This window comes from Platichthys flesus, chromosome 5, assembly GCF_949316205.1.
Source record: "Platichthys flesus chromosome 5, fPlaFle2.1, whole genome shotgun sequence".
Classification (NCBI taxonomy): Eukaryota; Metazoa; Chordata; class Actinopteri; order Pleuronectiformes; family Pleuronectidae; genus Platichthys; species Platichthys flesus.
In genome coordinates this window covers 17,543,618-17,566,274 of record NC_084949.1, presented here as the reverse complement: position 1 = coordinate 17,566,274, position 22,657 = coordinate 17,543,618, and the positions used below count along the sequence as shown (strand labels likewise).

General features: G+C 42.6%; 1 protein-coding gene across 1 annotated transcript; it reads left to right on the top strand.

Moving 5' to 3' along the window:
• Positions 1-1,175: 1,175 nt before the first annotated feature.
• Positions 1,176-21,637, top strand: prss12 (serine protease 12). The gene is made up of 13 exons (XM_062387028.1): positions 1,176-1,655; positions 2,668-2,806; positions 3,817-3,989; positions 4,187-4,334; positions 4,900-5,078; positions 5,965-6,106; positions 6,197-6,417; positions 9,773-9,914; positions 13,915-14,120; positions 14,657-14,735; positions 15,217-15,339; positions 17,299-17,594; positions 20,054-21,637. Exons 1-13 carry the CDS (start codon positions 1,292-1,294, stop codon positions 20,374-20,376), a joined length of 2,535 nt encoding a protein of 844 aa, XP_062243012.1. The 5' UTR covers positions 1,176-1,291; the 3' UTR covers positions 20,377-21,637.
• Positions 21,638-22,657: the final 1,020 nt, after the last annotated feature.

Genomic DNA, 22,657 nt, shown 5'->3' with positions numbered 1-22,657 from the left:
AGTGTATAATAATGTATAATATGTAAAGATGTGATCTTTAACATTTATGCTATTTACACATGTGATCTGTTACATGTATGTACATAGGTGATCTGTTACATGTATGATATGTACTACATCTGTGTGATATTTAAATATGTGATCTGTTACATGTATGATATTTACACCTGCGATCTGTTACATGTATGATATTTACACTTGTGATCTGTTACATGGATGATGTTTACACCTGCGATCTGTTAGATGTATGATATTTACACCTGTGATCTGTTACATGTATGATATTTACACCTGTGATCTGTTACATGTATGATATTTACATATGTGATCTGTTACATGTATGATATTTACACATATGATCTGTTACATGTATTATATTTTCATATGTGACCATTTAGCAGCCTTATTGGAGCGTGTTGTCCGTCACCGCCCACCTCGGCGAGTTTCGGTGTACGCTGTTTTCAAAAACAAACAGGATTGTGTTTTTAGGGACGCTGCGTCATGATGTCACCAAGAAGGGCGCTTGAGTTGGACGTTTACTCATGCCTCGTCCAATCAGAGACCACTATTGTCGGCACTTATTGTAGACACTAGTAGGGCTGTAAATAAAACTAAAAATAATAACAATAACCATAATAAGCACATTTTTAAACATTTTTTATAATAATAACAAAATGAAAGTCTGTAATAAAACCATCAGCATACAAATTAAACTGACCTTTATTAAAAACAGTAAAAATAAAACTGACTATTATAAAGAACAGTAAAAATAAAACTGACTTTAGCTGATATCATCAGCTAAAAATAAAACGCGATAATAAGACTCGTGAGAAAATCCTCGTATTCTCTGATGTGGCTCAAAAGGCAGGACTCCGTTGAAGTGGTCACCCATAATAATAAGAGCAATAAACATTTTTGAATGAATCCATAGACGAACGTGACCAGATTATATTATATTAGATCAGATTGAATCAGTTTAGATTATACCTCGAAAAATAAGCATGTTGGCTAATTCTCAAAGTTTCTGTACATGAATCATACACATGACTATTTATCAAATAATTAAACCTCATGGTGGGTTCTGGTCCTCTCTGAATTCACCATATACTTTTACTCTGTTGGCACTGAACAATAAAAGGGTACTAAGCGCCGTATGGGGCGGGGGGGGTGGTGTTGGTGTGTTGTGGTCTGGTGAAGCTCCACGCTGACTCTCATCGATCCGCCTCGGTTTATCCTCACTATTCGTCCCAACGGTTGTGGGGGCGATGCCGCTGCCTGGTCTCCGCAGCGGATGAGAGGATCGGATGAATCTCCTGCTGTCACCATGAATCTGACGGTCCCGGCTCTCGCTGTGAGAGTCGCGCTTCTGGCCGCGATCTGCGGCTCCAGCAGCGTGCCTTCATTCATCCTGCCTTTCACCAACTGCGTGCGGAGCCGCGGGAAGGACGGCTTCTACCGTGGGGCGATAGACGTCACCGAGTCCGGCAGCCGGTGCATGAACTGGACCGAAGTGGCCGGCTTCAGGGAGCGCTACCCGGGTAAAGCGATCGGAGAGCACAACCACTGCCGTAACCCGGACGGCAGGATCCGACCCTGGTGCTTTTTCCGGAACCAAAAAGGCAGAGTGGACTGGGGTTACTGCGACTGTAAACAAGGTAAACAACCAGGCCCGCGTAGCACACAGGGAATGTTGTGTTTAACAAGGAGCCATCATCAGAAAATATTATGAACTAGACTGCATGTGGTCTGTTTACAATGAAGTGATCACCAGGGTGTGCAGGCTTATTAAAATCTATACTAGAAAAGCATCATATAAATACAAAACCATTTACCATTTATACTTTGACATTCAAATATTTTTAAACAACATCATATGTATCTGTCAAATGTCCAGTCTTGTGTTGCCAATATGAAAACATGTTCTCTCCTTTTCTATTGTTTTTTTTTTATTTTATTTCTAGTAGTGGTATTCTGATGTAGTGTATTTTGCTGTCTTCTTCTTGCCCGTTTTTACTCTTTTTACTTTGGACCGCCAAGTTGTTTTAAATGTATACTGTATGAATAAAATTGACATTGACATACACAGAAATCCATCAGTTTATCCCGGCAATAATCAAACACAAGCATTCGTGGGTCACCAAGTGTCTGTTATCACATCTTTCTTATAAAAACGTCAGCCTAATTATCTTTGTTTGGTAAAAACCAACTAGAATGTCTCTCAGTAGAGGACACACTGTAAGACCACGAAGGGAACAGTCCCCTTATATCCAACCAAACAGCACCAAATTACACATGCACATAGATATCATTCCCTGAATGTGCCTGTCTTCATCCGTCAAGATTCATGAATTACTCTCTGGGAAAAAAGTGAAAATGTTGAAAAAACGTCTTATCTGCCCTATGATCTGGATCAGCACGAAAAAATGTCATGGGTTCAACCCGACCCATAGCACATAGCCCCAACAAGTTCTGTGGTTATCTATCCAGTTGTTTTTATGCTTTCCTGCTTACGGTCAAAGCAACAAAAACAAATCAACAAACAAAAGGACAGGGGTCAAAACATAACCTCTTTGGTGGAGGTAATCAAAGTAATAGAATCAATGATAGAATCACTTGCGTGTTGCACTTTTGTTATCTTAACCCCCTAACCCTTTCTCCACCCTGTAGGCTCAGTGCGTCTGCAAGGAGGCCGCACCAAGCTCGATGGCAGGGTGGAAGTCTATCTGGGGGGAGTGTGGGGGTCGGTCTGCGCCGATGACTGGGGGGACAAAGACGCTGCAGTCGTCTGCAGACAGCTGGGCAAGGGGTGAGAGAGCACACATGCACACACACACACATGTGCCCTAACATACACAAGTTGCCGCTCTCTATCACATATGTATTCAGACGCAGGTGCAAGTACGATCCACATCCAGCGTATGGATTGTCAACGTGGAGCTGCCTCAGGCAGATGGCGAGAATGAAACGGAAATTTGTCAGGGAATGTGAGGAAGTTTCACAACGCAACTGATGCACACATTCATTCATTCATTCATGCCCTTCTCCTCACTGTCTTTGTAGTTCCCATGAGTGACCCTTGCATTCCAACCCCCCATTCCCCAGAGGTATTTAAATATCTTTGGTGTTCAGCTATTTACCTCCTTACCAGCTCTCTCTTCCTGTCTGCCCCTCTTTCTCTCCCTCTCTCTCTTTCTCTCTCACACACACACACACACACACACAAGTAACTGTGGTCATGAGATTCTGTCATGCCACAGCCACAACTGATTTGCTGCTTCTCAAAGTGTGTATGGGGTGTGCGTTTCAGAGAGTGTTGCGATTTCCCACGAGAACAGAGACCGTCTGTGCACTTACACATGTTGACACTAGCACCAGTGCTGGCACGCACACTGACATGAACGCACGCCTGTTTGTGCATATTCACACAGGAGTCAATGAAACGCCACAGTGGGAAGGAGAGAGGGCAAATGTCAGCCATATGTCAGCTGGAATCGCTGGTGATGACTTTCACGTGGCTGGTTATTGGAATCTGTTGCGTTGTAGAACCACTGACCATATTGACCCTGGAAAGGCAGATCATGAAAACACAGATGCCTCAAGGTTTCTGTGACCAGGCCAATATCTTTGCTCTGAAATTAGCTGCTCCACCTCGTGTCGAGGATTTACCTTTGATGATATTAAAAGTGCAGAGCAACAGTAATTAAGAACAGCTATTAAGGATCTTACCAGTTCTTATCAGATGAGACTGGTCTTGCTGTGAGATGTCAAGAAAATAGTTCAAATGAGTCACTTGTTTGCTTAATGATGCCGTGGCAGGATCTCAGGTCGTGGACGTGAAGTTGCCCTGTTTCGTCCGAACACGTCCAAACTCCACTGGAGGGCGGTCCATTGTGAGGGGGCGGAGCCAGACCTGCTTCAGTGTCCTAAGACCACCTGGAATGGAGGAGAGTGCTCCATGGCTGCAGCGGTTACCTGCACCCAACAGCAAGGTATAGAGGGCCACGTGTTTGAGAAATATTGTCCGTAGGGGGTGGATAAATATTTGCATGAATCTACTGAAATCGAATGACTGTTTAAACTGTGCAATTCTACAACCCATACCAGTTTCTTTTTTAAAAGCCTGCATAGATTGTTTAATTAGATAACTAGTACTTGTATGTATTGTTACTGGTTTGTGTTTCACCAGAGGTGACGCTCCCTATAAGGTTGCTGGGAGGTCGATCGGGGTCGGAGGGCACGGTTGAGGTCTTCCACGCAGGGCAGTGGGGCTCCATATGTGACGACCAATGGGACGACAGTGATGCTGAGGTGGTGTGTCGACAGCTGGGACTGAGGTGAAGGGGAACACGCAGGCACACCCTGATATGAATGATTGTGTCCATAATAATTCCTACTAATATTTAGCATAACGGAAATGTATTTGTGAGTATGAGCAAGTGAGCGAAAAGCAGAAGAGAACGACAGAGTAGGACGCTGAGATGCGTCACTGTGGGTGTTCAGCTGTCTGTCTCTCTTTTCTCTCTTTCTCCAAAAGTATGACAAGTATTCTTTCCATTCAGACACAGAGAGAGAGGAGCGAGCAGTAAAGACCATCTGGAGGTCACACAGTGAATCAGGCGTATTGTTCCTGCTCTGATCCTAGCACCACAGAGATATGAATATTAAGGAACAAGTGTTCATGCAGGCATTTTTGTTGTGTGCCAGCGTGATGTTGGAGTTGCAATGTTTGCATAAGCACAGATGGTCAGTGTGAGCAATTTCTCAATGGTAGATCTGACTGTAGGTTTAGTGCATTCAGTTTAAAAATTAAACAAATTCACACTGCATTCTGTACCCAAGAGACAGTCATCTGTTTCATAACAGGAAAGATAAGTCTTCGTCTCCTCTTTTTCTTTGCAGTGGTGCAGCGAGGGCATGGGGCCAGGCACATTTTGGGAAGGGCTCCGGCCGTGTGTGGCTGGACGAGGTGCGTTGCACAGGCAATGAGCTCTCGCTGGAGCAGTGTCCAAAAAGCGCTTGGGGGGAACACAACTGTCTGCATGCTGAGGATGCAGGAGTATCCTGCAACCCTCTTACAGGTAGGCCAACATGTCTCAGCATTAACAATGCATATTCACCAACACAGGTTTAGCTGATATAATAACAATAGTACCATTTAGTTTATCTGGTGCTGGAATTGCCAATTTTTTCATGTTGGCTCACTGGAAAGCCTAAAAGGAATGTGTTACAAATGTATGTGTAGTTATATATGTAGTATGTGAGGGGTATGGAAAAGTGCTTTCAAGAGATAAAAATAAAGGTGGATGAAAACGGCACCTTCCCCAACAATAGTTTAATCCTGGAGCCAGTGAGGCGCTGGAGGGCAGCTTTTAGAATATCACATCATACCGAGGAGACCAGGCCTGGAAATATGGGGCTCACCGTTGCTCAGCCTGAGCTCCCAACGTGGGACAGGTTTTGTGTAACTTCAGCACACACAGGAGTCACAGGGCCTGATGTGTAAAGGCAGTCTTAAGTAGTGAACCCTTGCTACAGAACTGGCTTCTCAGAATCCCCCTGGAGTTTTTTGTTATTGTGACTGCCACAAGGAATTAGAGAATTTGTAATGTTTTTTTTCCAGACTTATTGCAAATCAGTCAAAACTAGACTCAGTAGCCAAGGCCGAACAGTCCCCTTACATTCCATCAAGCTGCACCAAATGTTCAGCGAGATCCATGCATTGTTCCCTAGACAATCGAGGATAACGTTCTAATGCTCAATGTTGAAGAAAATGAAAATGAAAAGAACCTCTTGCATCTGGATTCTTTCTTCGTCCATGTCTATGTCCCATCCTTCTGCCAAGTTTCGTAGCTCTGATGGAAACAAACCAACCATTGAAGGAATGGATAGGGGTGAAAAAAACCTTCTGGTGGGAAAACTTGTTTTGGAATAAGATAATATCTGTCTGTCTGTCTTGATCTCCAGATGGTAGCGTTAGGCTGGTCGGGGGTACAGGGAGCCACGAGGGACGTTTAGAAGTCTTCTACGGTGGTCAGTGGGGGACAGTGTGCGATGACGGCTGGGCAGACTCAAACACACACGTAGTCTGTCGACAACTTGGTTACAGGTAACGCAAAGCACCAGACCAGCGCACATTCGGGACACATTTCTTAGCATTTGTGATTGAACGTGTGGGTGCGCCTCTCTCCCCATGCAGGTTAGGCGAGACGCTGCCCTCTGAAGGACTAGACATCACCCCAGTCCCACGCTTTGGGGTTGGGTCAGGTCCAATTCTTTTGGATGATGTGAGCTGCACAGGGAAAGAACCCAGTCTGTTACTGTGCAACAAGAGGGAGTGGCTCCGTCATGACTGCACACACCATGAAGATGTTAATATCGCCTGCAGCCCTGAGCGCAATGGAGAGAGTCTTCCTACGAGTAAGACAGAATCTTATCTTACTATAAGACGCACTTAAAGATAAAAGATAACATTGGATCTGAGGACGGGTGATGATGACCCTATGCAGCTTTTAAAATACTGGTTCTCTATTTGATTAGATACATTTTTAACTGTAGGAAGGTTTCTAAGTTAACATACATGTGTGGACAATCTGGACTAAATCTCTTTGGCCAAAGTTTATGGAAATTAGTTGTAGCACAGATATTTACCCTTTTTAAATAGTGTTGGTGTTTTTTAGTTGGAGTCAGTCATGGCACATATTCAATATGCAGTATCATGTGCACTACTTTATTTCAATATATTTGAATAATGTGCAATTTTTCAGTTTAAATATCATATGCAATATCCCATATTGCCTACTCCTTTATTATTTCATTTTTACCTACTGCCCCTTAGTTAAGTATTAGTTTCTCTGTTTAATATAACTTTGCTTATCAATTCTTATCTCTTTTGATATCTACTAATAGGAATTGTTTTTTCATTACTCGGTCAACACTTTTACACATTTTCTTTAATTTACAATTCACTTACACTTTTGTTTTTATCATCACTTAAATTAAAGACTTTATTTTCTTTCCACTTTATTCTATTCTACTATATATTTTTCTCCACTGTTATCTTGGAGCAAGGTGGCACAAGAATTTCCTTCAGGATTAATAGTGTTATTTTAACCTTCGACAACTTAAACATCTTAACACCGGTTACACCACACGTCAGAGGGCAGAGCAGACTTTGATGTAGATTTTTAATCACTTCCATAGCACATATGGGACCAATTTCAGACCACTAATGACCTTTTAAAGCCACATTAGCAGAGTTCCACCTGGCATCCCCTTCCTCTTAGACCTGAAGGTGAAGAGTAAAAACTAAGAGGTTTCACCATCTGGGCCCCTCCACTGTAATATGCAATATGTGACTTTTTCTTTTTGTATTGAACGTAATTAGAATTTGATATCAATGGTATATATGTATATATTCAATTTATAGTAGTATTTGTAGTAGTAGTAGTACAATGATAATATTATTATCAGTCATAGTAACATTATTTGAATTAAATGTCAGTGACTGAGAAGAAGCCCAACCTGGTATTTGGAGCACAAAGGCATGTGAGGAACAAGTAATCACACGATGAAGTCCCTTCACTTCATAAAACCAGTTAATTGTATTATGAGCTGATCTGAAATCTCTTTTATTTACAACTTGGAAGAGGCTTCTCCAAGAGGACGATAAAAGAGGATAACGAAATTCAAGCTAACTCCAACAGACGCAGCTGTCTTTTAGATTCTCCTGCCTTAATAATGTGGAGAATTTTAAAGTCATCATGACTATATGGACCCGGGTAACTGAGCAAAACCTCCCTCACACCACTCGTAGTCATCGCTCATGAATACCACACACCAGTGGGCTGGCCTGTTGGCACACCATCACATAACCCATGACTGGTGTTACTTTAAAACTGCACTTTTATAGGACGAGACTGGGGGTCAGTGGTGTGACTGCTTGCTGAAATAGACAGGAAGTGTTAAATTCTAGCGCCATTAATCAAGCTTAAGTATAATAGCCTCCACACGCTAATAAAGACGTGTGCGGACAGAGCTGGACGGTACCAGTTCAGCTTAGATTTCCCTTCACTTCTCGCCGACTGCTCTCATTTAGAAAATAGGAGTTTTGCGGCGTCAGGTTCTCATTTCCTAAGTAATGTACGTTGAATATACGTGACTGTTTTGGGCACAGACTTCAGTTTGAAAAAGCTGTTTCATTTGTTTGGTTTGGGGAGATTATATTGTTTGGCAGAAGCCGCCCCACAAATACCCACCAAAGAATTATGTCATTACAACAAAGCATTTGTGCGTGTGTGTATTTGTGTTTGAGGGTTATGGTAGTGTAAATCCCCCATAACATGCCACAGGCAGATTGTGTTGTTTTTGGAAAAGGAGAAAAAGCAGTTAAGCCCTGGCTTTGCTTTGAACTATCTTTCTCACACTGTTTCATTGTGTTTGCAGAGAACATTAAACTAGGCTTGTGTCCTAGCAGTATGCGTGTGTGTATGTGTATGTGTGTGTGTGTGTGTGTGTGTGTGTGTTGACAGAGCGGAAAATTGTGCTTGTGTTTCTAAGTGAGGGGACAAAGATGTGTGTTCCTCAACAAGGAACAAAACATACCCACAATTAAGTCCACTTACCTTAATCCTCTCCTCTGACAATCCTTATGTCATCAGAGAAAATGCGTTAGAGAGTGACTCCGGGATTCACCGAATACCACAGATTTAATTGAGGAATCCGGCTTTCAAAATAATTGTGAAATGTTGCGCATAACCAGCAATAACGAGTTACCAGTGAGTAACTGGAACGGCACTCAGGCGAGCACATACCTCCACCAACAGTCCCCTTATGAAACCACAATTATAATGCTAGATCCAGATGTTTGTTTGGATTTGCACCACATTAAACACATTCATTGATATCACTGCCCTTTTTCAATCAAGATCCATCAATTATTCTTAGAGAAAAAAAAAATTGTGTCGAAACCTGTATAATTTCGAAACCTGTATAAACCTGGATCCGCCCCCTGATACGGATCACTTTCATCTGTTCTTTCTTGGTACATGTCCCATCCTTCCATCAAGTTTTATGGAAATCTGTTCAGTTGTTGTGTAATCTTGCGCACAAACAAACAAAAAAACAACAAAAACATAGGCAGAGGCAAATAAAATCTCTTGAGAGTTAAATGTTTTAACTCTCAAGACCTTTCTGTGTTTTTAGCTGCTGAAGAAAGCTGATTCAAAGGCAAATAAATACTGATTGACCTGCTACTTGGCAAGAGTGTAAACTGATACAGAGACTGTTCGCACATGGAAAAGACATTAGGATCCACTTAAACAAGATTAGTGTGTGTGTGTGTGTGTGTGTGTGTGTGTGTGTGTGTGTGTGTGTGTGTGTGTGTGTGTGTGTGTGTGTGTGTGTGTGTGTGTGTGTGTGTGTGTGTGTGTGTGTGTGTGTCTTTAAATGCCTGGGCATCAAATGATGATGGACCTAAACCTAAAGCTCAGACTGATTTGATTAACAGTGGGAGCTGAACGCCATTAGAGAGTAAGAGAGAAAGACCAAGAACAGGAGTTTGTTAAAAGCTGGGCCAGTGAAAACACACAGGAGCCTGCAAGGACGTATACATGCATCAAAACATGCAAATCTCATTGCATATGACCCATTCATTAGACAGGTTGGCCTGGAGGAGCAGGTTTGTTGGAGAATGTGTAAATTGCCTAGGGCTGCGAGATTCCTAGACTCCTTGAAACTGATATCTTCTTTATGTGTGTGTGTGTGTGTTCTTCAGATGTCCCGGTGAGGCTTGTGGGAGGGGAGAGCCCGAGAGAAGGCCGGGTGGAGCTCTACCTGTCTAGTCAATGGGGGACTGTCTGTGACGATGGATGGACTGATCGTGATGCGGAGGTCGTGTGCCGACAGTTGGGCTACAGGTATTTGTGTGGAAGTGGCCTCTTTGACAGACTAGCACTCCCGGGTATAATGAGCAGGAATTTACCAGATGAAAGACTTGTTCCGGTTGACAGATGCATTGTAGAGCTGCAAATAATTATCATCGACATTTTTAGACAGCTAAAGCTGACAACAGAGTTCTTAAAAACCTGATTTTCAACTTATGCTGTATTTAGTTGATCTTGTAACAGACAAAACACTGAGACAATACATTCATTTGGCTTAAACATAATTCCACTTACTTTTTCCGTTGGCCTACAGCCATCCAACTTCATATCGCAGATTGTTGTTGACCTTTTTAAAGGCAGCTATGTCCAGTAGGGACTTCTCCCCAGCTCTTCTCTTTGTCTGCACATTTGTGATCGGTCTTAGACGACACGTTGTATGGGCCTCTCGTTTTTGGAATGCCTTTCCTCACTCAGCTCAACTCAGCTTTGCACCGCACAGTGTTTTGTAATCGTCCTTTCATAAGCTTGACTACATACTACTGACGTAATCATCCCCAATTTAAATCCTGAATATCAAACATGTTTGGTAATTATCAGGGCTATGCTTCTGCGGCCAGTCAAAGAACAGCTCTGTAACCCCTCACACTAACAGATAATCTGAGCCGAGCATCGGTCCAGACGAGGTTCCAGACTAGATTTCTCCTCGGATTCTCAGGGGAAACCCAATTGAGGTTAAATCGGCCTGAAATTCCTGTGGTCTGAGTCTGGCTTTAGAAGATTGAAATGACTTTATATTGTCCCACCATCAGTCATAACCTATACTCAGTCCACTGTCATGGAATGCTGCTGATATTCAGGTTGCAGTCTGCTACACATCCTTCCTCTCTCATAAGCTTTTCAACACGTCAGGATGTTGAAATAGAGGTGAAATGACGGAGTTGAAAAAAGGCCTGTGACAGTTCAATACGATCACTCTATACAATACGTTCACTTTTAAGTGGATCCAGACTTCAACCTCTATTCACAAGATCAATCACCTTGTCTCCGACTTGGCATCTGTCTTACACTCCCCCCTTTACTCCGTCTGTTTTTCATCCTTCCATCTTCACAGTCCTTCTCTGTTTCCACTTTACACACCAGTGCACACGTCTTGGGTTTCAGGCTAATATACGGTGTAAAAGCTCCGGTTTGCCTCGAATCTTTTAAAATAGCAATGTTTGATTAATAAATCATGAAGAAACATCCACTTAAGTTTTTGAGCACGTCTTGGTGTGCAGCCAAATCTTTTTCTATTAAGGGTTTTAGCTGTGCCTTTCCTGCAGTGCCAACATAAACATCCAGTTAGAGGGCAGGCCGACTGTGTTAAAGCAACATTCACAGTGACAGACATGTCGTGGTGAAACAAGACTACCTCATCTCAATCTCTCTCTGTCCAATTATCATTTCCTCCGAGACGCCGTCCCGTTTTCCATAACAACGGCCACGAGACGGCGAGGGAGAACCGTACCGTAACAAACTGTCTTCATTCCCCCTCTCATCTCTCCTCAGCAAGGGAAACTCATCCCGTGCTCGCCCAATTTTCTGTGACACATCTGTGTGCAGATGAAAGCCACATCTGGAGAGCATAAGCGTGAGAGAGACAGAGAGAAGCGAAGCGTGATGGAGGCGTGGAAAAGCCGTGTTAGGGTCATCGTTCTTTCACGCTCAGGGTGTGGTGAAAGGTCATTACATACACAGTAGGTCTCCAAGGGTTGGAGGTTGCTCTGGTGATGAGAAATATAAATAAATATATATATATATATATATATATATATATATATATATATATGCACTCACACACACACACACACATATTGACTTAAATAGATTTTCAGAGGTTTACTCCAACCTTAACCATGGTCACTACACCTTATCTTTAACATGTCTTTACCTTACAATTTAATGATTTACGTCATGGCGATTAGCTTTTGGTTCCCACAATGAAAACAAGATCCCATAATATGCCTGTGTAAATAGAGTATGTTAATGCCTGAACTACACAAACAAACACGAAGGACCCACATGAATATGGACTCTCTCACTAATAGACACCGAAACCGGCAGTGAGTGTTACAGCACAGCATAGAAAAACAACACAAAAACACAATAGGTAAACAATGTAAAGCTAGTGGACCAAAACAGCCGTAACAAGTGTTTTCTGAATAATGAATAACAGTACGATTGTTTCCTACAGCATCTTCTGGTACTTCAGTTAAAGTTCTCCCTTTTTGATGACATCTTGAAACAAAGTTTTTTGTCTCAATCACCTGAGATTAAAGTTATGTCGGCATCACTGCACCATGAGTGAAGTTAAGTCGAGCCTGTAATGTTGGCACACTTGTGTCTCTGTGTTACAGTCAATTTAAGTTGGAAGTTTGCCCAACAGGCACACGCAGCTCTATATTCAACGTTGTTGATCTTGGCTGCCTTCTCTACTCCTCTCCTCCCTCACAATTGTTGAATCTGATCCACCAACAAAAATGTTAAAACATCATTCATAGCTTAAAGGAACATGTTTTGATTTGATAGCTCACTTAAGCTGTGGCTAACGGGAAAAGATTGTGTTGCGTTTTTGCTCTGATGTACAATAACTGTATTGCCACAGAACGACACGGCCTGGAGATATGTGTGCATGCTTAGCGCCGCACAGGGAGACACAGACACAACCCAAGATGTCTCAATAAGGGACATGAGCTTCCCTGTTGATAACAAGTGGATACGAGACCCGTCACCCACCAAACCTCGGGGACGCAACATGAGATCCTCGCTCTCAGTTATCTATCAATCTTAATTAAAATCACACTTACAACATACAGAGGCACACAGACACAACCACAGCCCACATGTGTGTGTGTGTGTGTGTGTGTGTTAGCTATTTGCTAATGAAAGTCAGGTCTGAGATAAGTGATATGAATACTGTTGCTATCAGATTGTAACAGGGGGTTTGACCTGGTTTGCCTCACAGCCTGAGAATGTCAAAACATAACATCATCACTCATATATGATCACAGCCTATATCTACATCACACACACACACACACACACACACACACACACACACACACACACACACATTAAAACTTGTTTAGGCTGTGGGTCCACGTACTGTGACTGTGATTCCCCCACAACATGAGTAATACCTGCATAATCTCACAAACACTCTGAGTAGTCCATATTCGTATACAACATGTAGCAACTCAACAGAATGATTAAATAAATAGTGCTGTCGGTGTGGCCTAGTGGTTAGAGTGGTGGTTCTCCAACAAGAAGGTTGCCGGTTCAAACCCCACTCTCTCCCATCTGCATGCCGAAGTGTCCTTGGCAAGACACTGAACCCCTAAATGGCCCCTCATGAATGTTGAGTGTAGTAATTGTAAGTCGCTTTGGACAAAAGCGTCAGCTAAATGACATGTAATGTAATGTAATGTAATGCTGTCGACTACCAGCGTAATAACAGACTGAAATTATCAATTGTACTCTGACTATAGTAAGTCTAAGATAACTGGAGCCTGAAGAGTCAGCATTAATTATAACACCTAGTTAAACATGTTGCTCTTTTGGTTATGTGTCATAATGTGCTTACATTTTTTTTTTTAGAAACGATTTACCTCATGAGTCATAGTCTTCACAATCAAAAGCTTCTAACAAACACAGACACCATTGCTCTAGTGCTGGCTTTTCGCCAAAGATTTCTAGTATGTTTTAAAATTCTGCATAGACTTGATTTAACTTTTTCCCCTTTTTATTTGTTGTTTATATCTGTGTTCAAACTATATGTTGCTGCTCTTGTGCTAGTAACTATGCTGCCTGACTGATAACCCGTGCTTTTATTTTGAATACCTTATATTAGATGCACACTGAATAACACGCCGACTCGCTTGCTTTTCCTAAGTTTGTTTTATTTTCAGCGGCAATATGAACATAACAGTTTTAGAACTGTTGTGGGACAGTGGTTATAACGTGTGCACCTGTCCTGTGTCTGTCTGTCCTCCAGCGGCATGGCGAAGGCCCGTGTCATGGCGTACTTCGGCGAAGGGACGGGGCCCATCCACGTCGACAATGTGAAGTGCGGCGGCGAGGAGCGCTCGTTAGCCGACTGCATCAAACAGGCGCCCGGCACGCACAACTGTCGCCACAGTGAGGACGCCGGGGTCATCTGTGACTACGGTGAATCACAGGTCGGCTACAAAGAGGTCAAAGGTCGGTCAGTTAGTCAGGAGTTTATCCCATGATGTGTTTATGTTGCCCTGAATGGATGAGCAAACTGTAAATGTGTTTAGCAAACAGTTCCAATATGTCATAAACACTGAGGAATTAATGAGAAACTAATTACAAAACGAAAAGTCAAGAGGCAACACTTTGAGAGGGAAGCAGTGTGTGTGTGTGTGTGTATCCAGATGGTAAAATGTTGAGAGCTATGTTATTGCTTCACCCCGTCTGTCACACATCAGGACCGACTCATACAGCCCTATCTGTTACCAGCACATGTGCTATTACTACTATTTCTCAGGTGCACATACAGTGAAAAGTAAAACCAGTGCGCACACAATCTGTTATATATATAGTTTTTCATTCTAGGCCCACATGCAGTAGTAGAATTTATTACGTTTTCGATCAGTCTAAATATTTAATGAAAGCAGCCTCTGAGTCCAAGTGTATGGTTTAGCGATCATCACCCTTCCACACACACACGCTCTCATATACACACCCAATGGTTTCCCTTGTGTCTCTGTCAGATCCTGTCAACTCAATTTGCGGTCTGCGGCTCGTGCACACTCGCCAGCGCCGGATCATAGGAGGAGAAAACTCTCTGAGGTACGCCAGAGGGGACGGGGGGACGGGGGGGGGGGGGGGGGGGATTAATATCAGCACAGAGAGAAAGGCCGCCAGAGACACATACAGTAAAGAATATCGGCCCATTTTCATCTCCACAAGGTTCAGATGGAAAACAGCTGATCTGAAGCTACAAGTGAAGAAATATTCAATTTGTCTGTATATGCACGCAAATATTTCCCGCTTCTCTTCTCTTGTGTGTGTGTGTGTTTGTGTGTGTAGATGGGTTCCTCTAGGTTTACATTTCTTTCAACAAGCCCATAAACTAACTCAGCTAGATATACTAAACTTTAATGTCCTCCAAATTACCTCATGAATCATATCTGGATAAAATACGCCCGTTGCCTAGTCTGAATAGGAGCCTTCTGCTTTTGTTAAAATGTGTGGGTTTGGTGTTTACATTTTTTGTGCTCTTTTTAATTGCATGTGTCTGTATCTGTGTGTGTGTGTGCATGTGTGGTAGGGGTGGCTGGCCATGGCAGGCTGCGATTCGTCTGCGAGGCTCTCGAGGAGATGGGAGGTTGGTGTGTGGAGCCACTCTCATCGACTCCTGCTGGGTGCTGACCTCGGCTCACTGCTTCAAGAGGTATTTATTGACGAGAGGATGTGTGTATCTTTTGCATACATTTGCTGGCCTGCTTATGCAAAAAATATTATATTATTATATAACTCAACTGCACAACTTGGTCATTGCCAGACTCGGAAAGGCAGAGGAAATCCGAGGCCGGGGAACCTCAGCAGAGCAGCAATCAGTGGTGGTTTAGTTGTGGTGCAGGTGGCAGGGAAGCAGCACGAGTTACTTCATCCCAACTACATCTGGTCTGGGGGGCCTCCGCATGGCGTCACCAACTTGCAATCCATCACCTAATTCATACAGCAGAGAAAGCAGCAGAAAGACTTAAAACAAAATTAAAGCAACGCAGAGCAAATTTGTGAAGCATTGACAAATTGAGGGTTTCGCACAAACCAGAGCATCTGCATTTGATACTTGCGCAGTATATTCAAGGTTGTGAGACTCAATTTTTGGGCTCATAACTCCTGGTTATGTTACCAACTATTAGTGCCAGTGTTTGGGTTCGGTAGGAAAAGCAGAACTCTGTGCAGACCCCGCAGCTCAATCGCTATGAATCATGATGTTTCCAAATCATTCATAAAACCCCCTCCAGTAGCAGTTCTTCAACCAGCCTCAAGCGTTCCCACTTTTACTGGTTATAAAATAACCTCTACTCTGCAAAGTGACTTCCCCATTGTCTCCACATCGGAAGCACACAAACTATGGCATTCTGCATTCCAGAAGTTTATGGCTGATTAGTGGAAACAGACAAGAATGGTCACACCCAACTAATTACTACTTACATACGAACATTTTTTGAATGACATGTAGCACTTATTCAAGATGTTGGCTTCAGCTAGCAGCAAAAGTGATTAGCTGCATGTAAACCATACTACAAGATAGTGACTTCCGAATCTCTCTCACACTCACACAGACACACACTCACACACACACATCAAATGAATACTAACGGTTACAAAATGATCTCTTAAACGTCCATTACTTGTTAGTGGGTGAATAATAACCGCACCCAAGGTCAGTGATCACATGTGGACACATATTAAACCTATTTATACCCTGTGGTTTTACAGCTGGGGCCTTTCCAGCAGTAACATAACTCCAGCAGATTTTTAACCGCTTTTAGCAACAATAATGTCACATTCACGATCTGTTCCACTTGTGAGATGATAAGTTAAGCACAGGATTAAGCCTGTTCTTTTTTCGTGTCTATCTTCATAAGCTTTGTGATTTTGTGCCAAAACACGTGCCGTGTGTAAGTGTGGCTGGTGCGTAGATGGCTGGTCAGCAGCGTCTCCGCTCTTCCAGGAACGCCGTGGCATTCCCGGGTCAGGAGATCTTTCCGGAAACACTCCACCAGTTGTAACCGGACACAAGAGAATTGGCCCGACGGCGAGGCCTCCTTGTCTCACTCCTCTCTTCTCCTCCTCTCCCTGGGTCCCGTCTGTCCCTGGATTACCCTCACTCACCCACTCTATTTCCAAAAGGCCCAAATATGTCCAACCAGTAAACAGAACTCACGAAAAAACACTTCATCATGGTAACCCGTGAGTCATAGACGCACATAAACACACGCAGTGGTGGAGGAATGCACTCGGAAAACTAGAAAAGTGTTTCACAAGATAAAGCCTTGTGATTACGCAAAGAGAAAGTCAGAAAGTCTTGGGTAAGCTTTGGTTAACAGGTGACCCCATGTAACCCATGCAAAAGAATCTCAGGTGTTTTCTAACAAGAAAAACACCTTGAAGCCTGAAACATATTCTTGTACTACAGGCATCCGGTACAGATTTAAGGGCTGTGCGCTCGGTGTAACATGCTTGTGCTTGTCATACTCCAGATGAAGTATTGCTGAGGTAACCCCTGCATGAGCTCGTAATTTTGACTGTTCATGCTGCAGCAGTGGGAGCGCTCATGCACACACGCCCTCTTTCTCCGATGGTCTCCCTCAACTCAACGCTCCATTTCTCCCTGCAGATACGGAAACAGCACCAAGCAGTATAAAGTGAGAGTGGGCGACTACCACTCCCTGGTCCCGGAGGAATACGAGGAGGAGTACGGCGTCGATCGAATCGTCCTCCACCCGAGCTACCACTCCCATAGCAACGATAACGACCTGGCCTTGGTGCGTCTGTCGCCGGGGGCCGTGGGCCAGTTGCCCGGAGAATGTGTGTCATTCAGCCGTCATGTCCTTCCCGCCTGTCTGCCCATGAGGAAGGAGAGAACGCTCAAACAAGCCAGCAACTGTCACATTACCGGCTGGGGGGACACAGGTGAGGATATGTTGATATACCTGGCACTCAGAACGAAAGTAAACATCTTACAGATAAGATCCAAACTAGATTAAACAAAAGGTAAAATGAACTACTATAGGGTAGGGCCAAGCAAAACTCTAAGTACCACATCATGATGGATGCACTTACTGATAAGGGGAAAACACAAAGCTATAGATATCCTATAACCTCATTTCACACTGGAGGTAAACTGTGACAATTAAAATATTTTGGACACAACCTGATGCACTCTCACAACAGCCTCCTGGCATGATTCCTGAAAGATCTTCATAGAGAAAACTAAACTGTCGAACTGACGTGGACAAGTGAAGACAGTACAGACACTTATAAAACTCTTGTGACGAGAAACCCAAGAGGAAATATGTGAAACCAATCCGGCCGAGGCAGCTCATCACAAAAGGTGGCTAAAAAAAGACAAGAACTCAATCCACCATGGATGCACAGAGACATTTCAAAATAAAACTGAGTGGATGTAGAAGTACTTGTTTCAAATATAAATATACAACGGGACAATTGATTTAAAAAGGCTTCACAACTCAAAGTCCGAGTCTAATGGTGTGAGGCCTCATACTTACCATCTTAAAATAAAGGGAAAAGCTTAAACTTAAACTGACATTAATAGCATTGATTTGTCTATTTATCTATCGACTAGTCACAGTTTTTAACCAACCAAACAACCGACTTGCACACAACGAGAAGTCCATAACTTAAGAATAAGAGATATACAATTTCCCCTTCTTTTATTAAAAAAATATTTTGTCAAAACAAACTTTAAAGCAGTGTAACAATAAATCATGCAGAAGAACAGTATGGTGATGAAATGAAAGAGTTATACAACCTATTTGTAATAAAGTTAGGAATGCTATGGTGATTGTAGCATATTGTTTTGTCCATGTGACTGACAACACATTTAAATCTGTCCATGTTTAACACACTCTCTATTCTGTTTGTGTGAGTGGGACAGTGTGTTTTTGATTGCCGTGATGACAACAGTCTATTTACGCAGTGTGTTATTGTTGAGCAGCACTTGGCTGTTAAACCTGAGACTAAATGTCTGCTTTGCACAGCTGCTTGCACATGGCCGTATGCCAGCCTGATATCAAACGCACACAATTTACACGAACATTACACCATGAAGTCACCACGGATAGTGAATCAATGCTGTGTGGTCATGTTGACAGTTTAGCTTACTGCAGCAGATCTCTCGAGCTTGGTGGTGCTGTCCAACTAAAACAATTGTAGGTGCACAAGTGGAAGCACCATGGATCACGTTCTTGTCACCGCTGGTTAGCGGTTTTAGCCTCTGCAGACATTTCGGCCACAGAGTGAAACTCAACGCATGTGTGTCAGAGGATGCAAACAGCCGTCTACACCGTTCACAGGCCAATATAACAGAGTTAGCTCCAACCAGGTCTGCATGAAGGGACATTTATTTTTTTATGAAATGAGACAGAGTGAAACCATATTTAAATGATGACCCATTAGATTGTTCATAGTGGTACCTCTAATGATAAACTTCTGAAAGTTAACACCCCCTCACAGACATGAAAATACATTACAATGGGAATATTAAGCCACTTTACGACCTGTCATGCTGGAATTCCGACCTCTTTAGACCGTTTCCCCTTCTCCATACATCTTGGAAGTCGAGTGAGGGAAGCTGTGCCACAAACCTCTGCTCTACATCTTTCCTGGAATGAAAGAAAAACCTGCCTCTTTTGAACTCTGCCAGAAACCTTGAGCTCTAAATTAAACGGCTTCTACCTGAAAGAAGTTAAACATCTGTAAGAATGGGATCGTTTAGCTCAAGTCAACAGCAGCCTGCTGCTCGCTGGCAAAGCAAGGTAAAGCGTCCATGTGGAATGCTGCGACTTACATATCCAAAATCAATGATCCCGGCTGGCAACGCTGCCATGTTGTGCATTTGGAGCCAGAGCCTTGTGGTGTGAAGCCTCTGTATCGACGTCCCACCCATACAATCAATTGCAAGTCAGTAATGGCTGTCAATCATGATGTGTCACCCCATTTTAATATCAAATAACTAATTAAAACCAAAATTGCTAGAAAAATGTACAGTTTTGAAATGACAGAAACTATCTGGGAGAGAAATTTCTCTCTGCTTGAATCGAGCGCCGGATGAGGTGGGTGTGTCTTACAGATGGGTGTGGTCATATGAGTGGAGCAGCGCAGCTCGAGGTGGCTGCCTGAACATGCTCGCAGGCCTCACTCCATTTGTAGAAACAACCAACCCCAACTTAACTATTCATTCTAAAAGTCAGAAGAAGAATAAAATACGTTTTTAGGCTTGAACCCTTCTTCTAGTCTGCACTTTCAGAAATCTAACACACACACACACACACACACACACACACACACACACACACACACACTCTCTTCCAACCTTCCAGTTTTAACTTCAACCTCTCTATCTCTCGCAGGCCGGTCATATTCCAAGACCCTGCAGCAGGCCCCGCTCTCCGTGCTTCCCCGCCGCCACTGCCAGCAGCATTTCCAGGGGGCGTTCACGAGCCGCATGCTCTGTGCCGGCAGCATCCAGGCGGAGAGGCGTGTGGACAGCTGCCGTGGCGATAGCGGAGGACCACTGGTGTGTGAGCGTCCAGGGGGGGGGTGGGTAGTTTACGGGGTCACGTCCTGGGGTCACGCCTGCCGGACACAACAGTCCCCCGGGGTCTACACCAAAGTCTCTTCATTCAGCTCCTGGATACGCAAGGTGATTCGACGTGATGAGAAAACGCGCTGAATAGGGAACATGTCGACCCCCCCGATCAGAGAGAGGGAATCTATTGATCAGGTGGCAGCTGATTGGACGATATCTAATAGGATGTTATAACCTGATAATACAATGATGTATGTTATAACCTGACTTAATAATGCAAAGCACAACGCTGGACAAAACGTTTTTCAGAGGAGGAAGATCTTCCCCCTCATCTACGTCATTAGCACTTATTTTAATAATTTGAATATTCTCATGGGCTGCAGGTATTTTTGATGATTTCAAACCTCATTTCAAGAATTTGCCATAACTTAATATCATGTGCGATGTATTTTTGTTTCTAGGAATCATTTCTTGCATTACTATTTTGTTGTAATTTATGTTATTATTATTATGAAAAGGGACCAGGTACAAATACAAACAAGCATGCATACAAAGTAAGCAATGGCATGGCATGAATTTGCAGACTTGCACGAAAAACTCTCATTAGGTACTTAACGCATGTTGTTCGGTGCTTTTGTGTCAAGCACAATAGTCATATTGACTTCACAAGTGAATTATGTCTTTAAACTTCAAGTCACTCTGGTTATGAAAAGTTACTCCATCTTACTTCCTGTTTTTTGTGAGAAGGGCAGTTTGCTGGTCTTGGTAATTACTCAGGCATTTCTAATTTATATTCAGTCAGTGTTTGTCCTTGTGTCTCCAACAGTATTTCTAAGTGTTGATTTGTTGTATTGACATTGTCATTTCATGTTCTTTAGTCTTTGTGGGATGGTGAAGTGTTGTCGTGGTTTTTGACTGCACTGAAGGAGGACAATCTGGTACACTTGAAAACAAACACTACACTGCCTTCTCTTTTGGTGTTTACTGACTCTGTTATGTTTTAATACTGTAACATTTCTACATAAAATAAGATTTTGTAGAAAAACTGGTGTGTGTTTGATCAAATTTTTGTAAATACTTGAGTCACAATCTCTTGCTGTACACTGTTACTGTATATACCGTTTAAAAGTGGTTACACGTCTCTGTCATTCACACAGACATTTGAAGTTGACAGCCGTTCGAACAACAGACTTCTTTTATCCTTTACTGCAAACTGTTATACTGAGCACAACCTTGTCAGACAGCACATACGTACACACACTCGCACACTGTCTCACTGGTATGTCACACAGTGACAACAGGAGAGGCAGCCACTTTCCTGAGAACTGGGACCAACTACTACAATGAGAAGCTGCATGAAATCTTGGAAAAACACAAGTTGCATTTAAAGTAGATTCTCCTGGGATTTGATATTTTTTATGAGTTTTAAACGAAATTGTTCAAAGGTTACCATACATTATCTGTTTGTTTCAAATCAGATCCTGTTATGCATTTGTGGTACTGTTTATCTCCTCATAGGACAAATGCATATAAATATATACATATATTTGTATATATATATATATACACACACAATATATATGTATATATAAACACACCATTTGCATGTTTATTCTAAATTGTTCTTGTATCTTATAATGACGCATGCATCATCAACCTTATGCCAAGATTTATGTTCAAAGCTTGTTGAGAAATATCATACAGAGAATGGAGTTGTCAGACTCTGGATGGTCCGTGCATGACGTTTAGTTCATCTGCTGTTGTTCACGTTGCTTATTTGGGGGGGGTTACTCAATTTCCTTGTCTTTCGTGAACAGATGCAAATAAATGTGAAAGGTTTGGGATCATATTGTTCGATATTCAATGTTGCTTTAACGCTGCTCACTGCTCTGTGGGTTAAAAGCAGAGGTTAAATTTCCCTACCTGCATGAGTGTGCCTGTGCATGTCTGTGCATGTGTTTGGGACTAATAAATGTATCTAAATCTTAATCTTAATCTTAATGTTTCATCACTGGTTATCCTCCTACAGTTGTTTTGATAAAAAAAAAATATTAACCAGACTCAATACTTCCACACTGTTGTAAAAGGGGTTTGTCACAAACATTAACCTCCATGTACATTTTTTGTGCAAAATACCTTTACAATAATGTGGAACTATTGAGTCCGGTTGATACAAATAATTAAATGCTGACTGTTTTATAAACTATTGAGACCAGGAGGCACACCATGCTGCATTCAGGTGTTAAAATATGCAACAACAAAATTATAATTTATCTGCCTTTAGGTTGGATGAATCAATTTCCTGGTCCCCAAGAATTTACAGCTCCAACATCTTCGTTGTACGAGAGCACCCCCAAGTGGTCATTAGCACACATTAAGAAACAGACATTTATAGGAATATTTATAGAGCGCTATTATTGCAGAA

Bases quoted from the DNA above. Each gene is read 5' to 3' on its own strand.
- prss12 (XM_062387028.1), top strand. From the start codon at position 1,292: ATGAGAGGATCGGATGAATCTCCTGCTGTCACCATGAATCTGACGGTC. The intron at 2,807-3,816 runs GTGAGAGAGCAC...ATGCCGTGGCAG, and splicing joins TGCAGACAGCTGGGCAAGGG to GATCTCAGGTCGTGGACGTG. The intron at 14,736-15,216 runs GTACGCCAGAGG...CATGTGTGGTAG, and splicing joins GGAGGAGAAAACTCTCTGAG to GGGTGGCTGGCCATGGCAGG.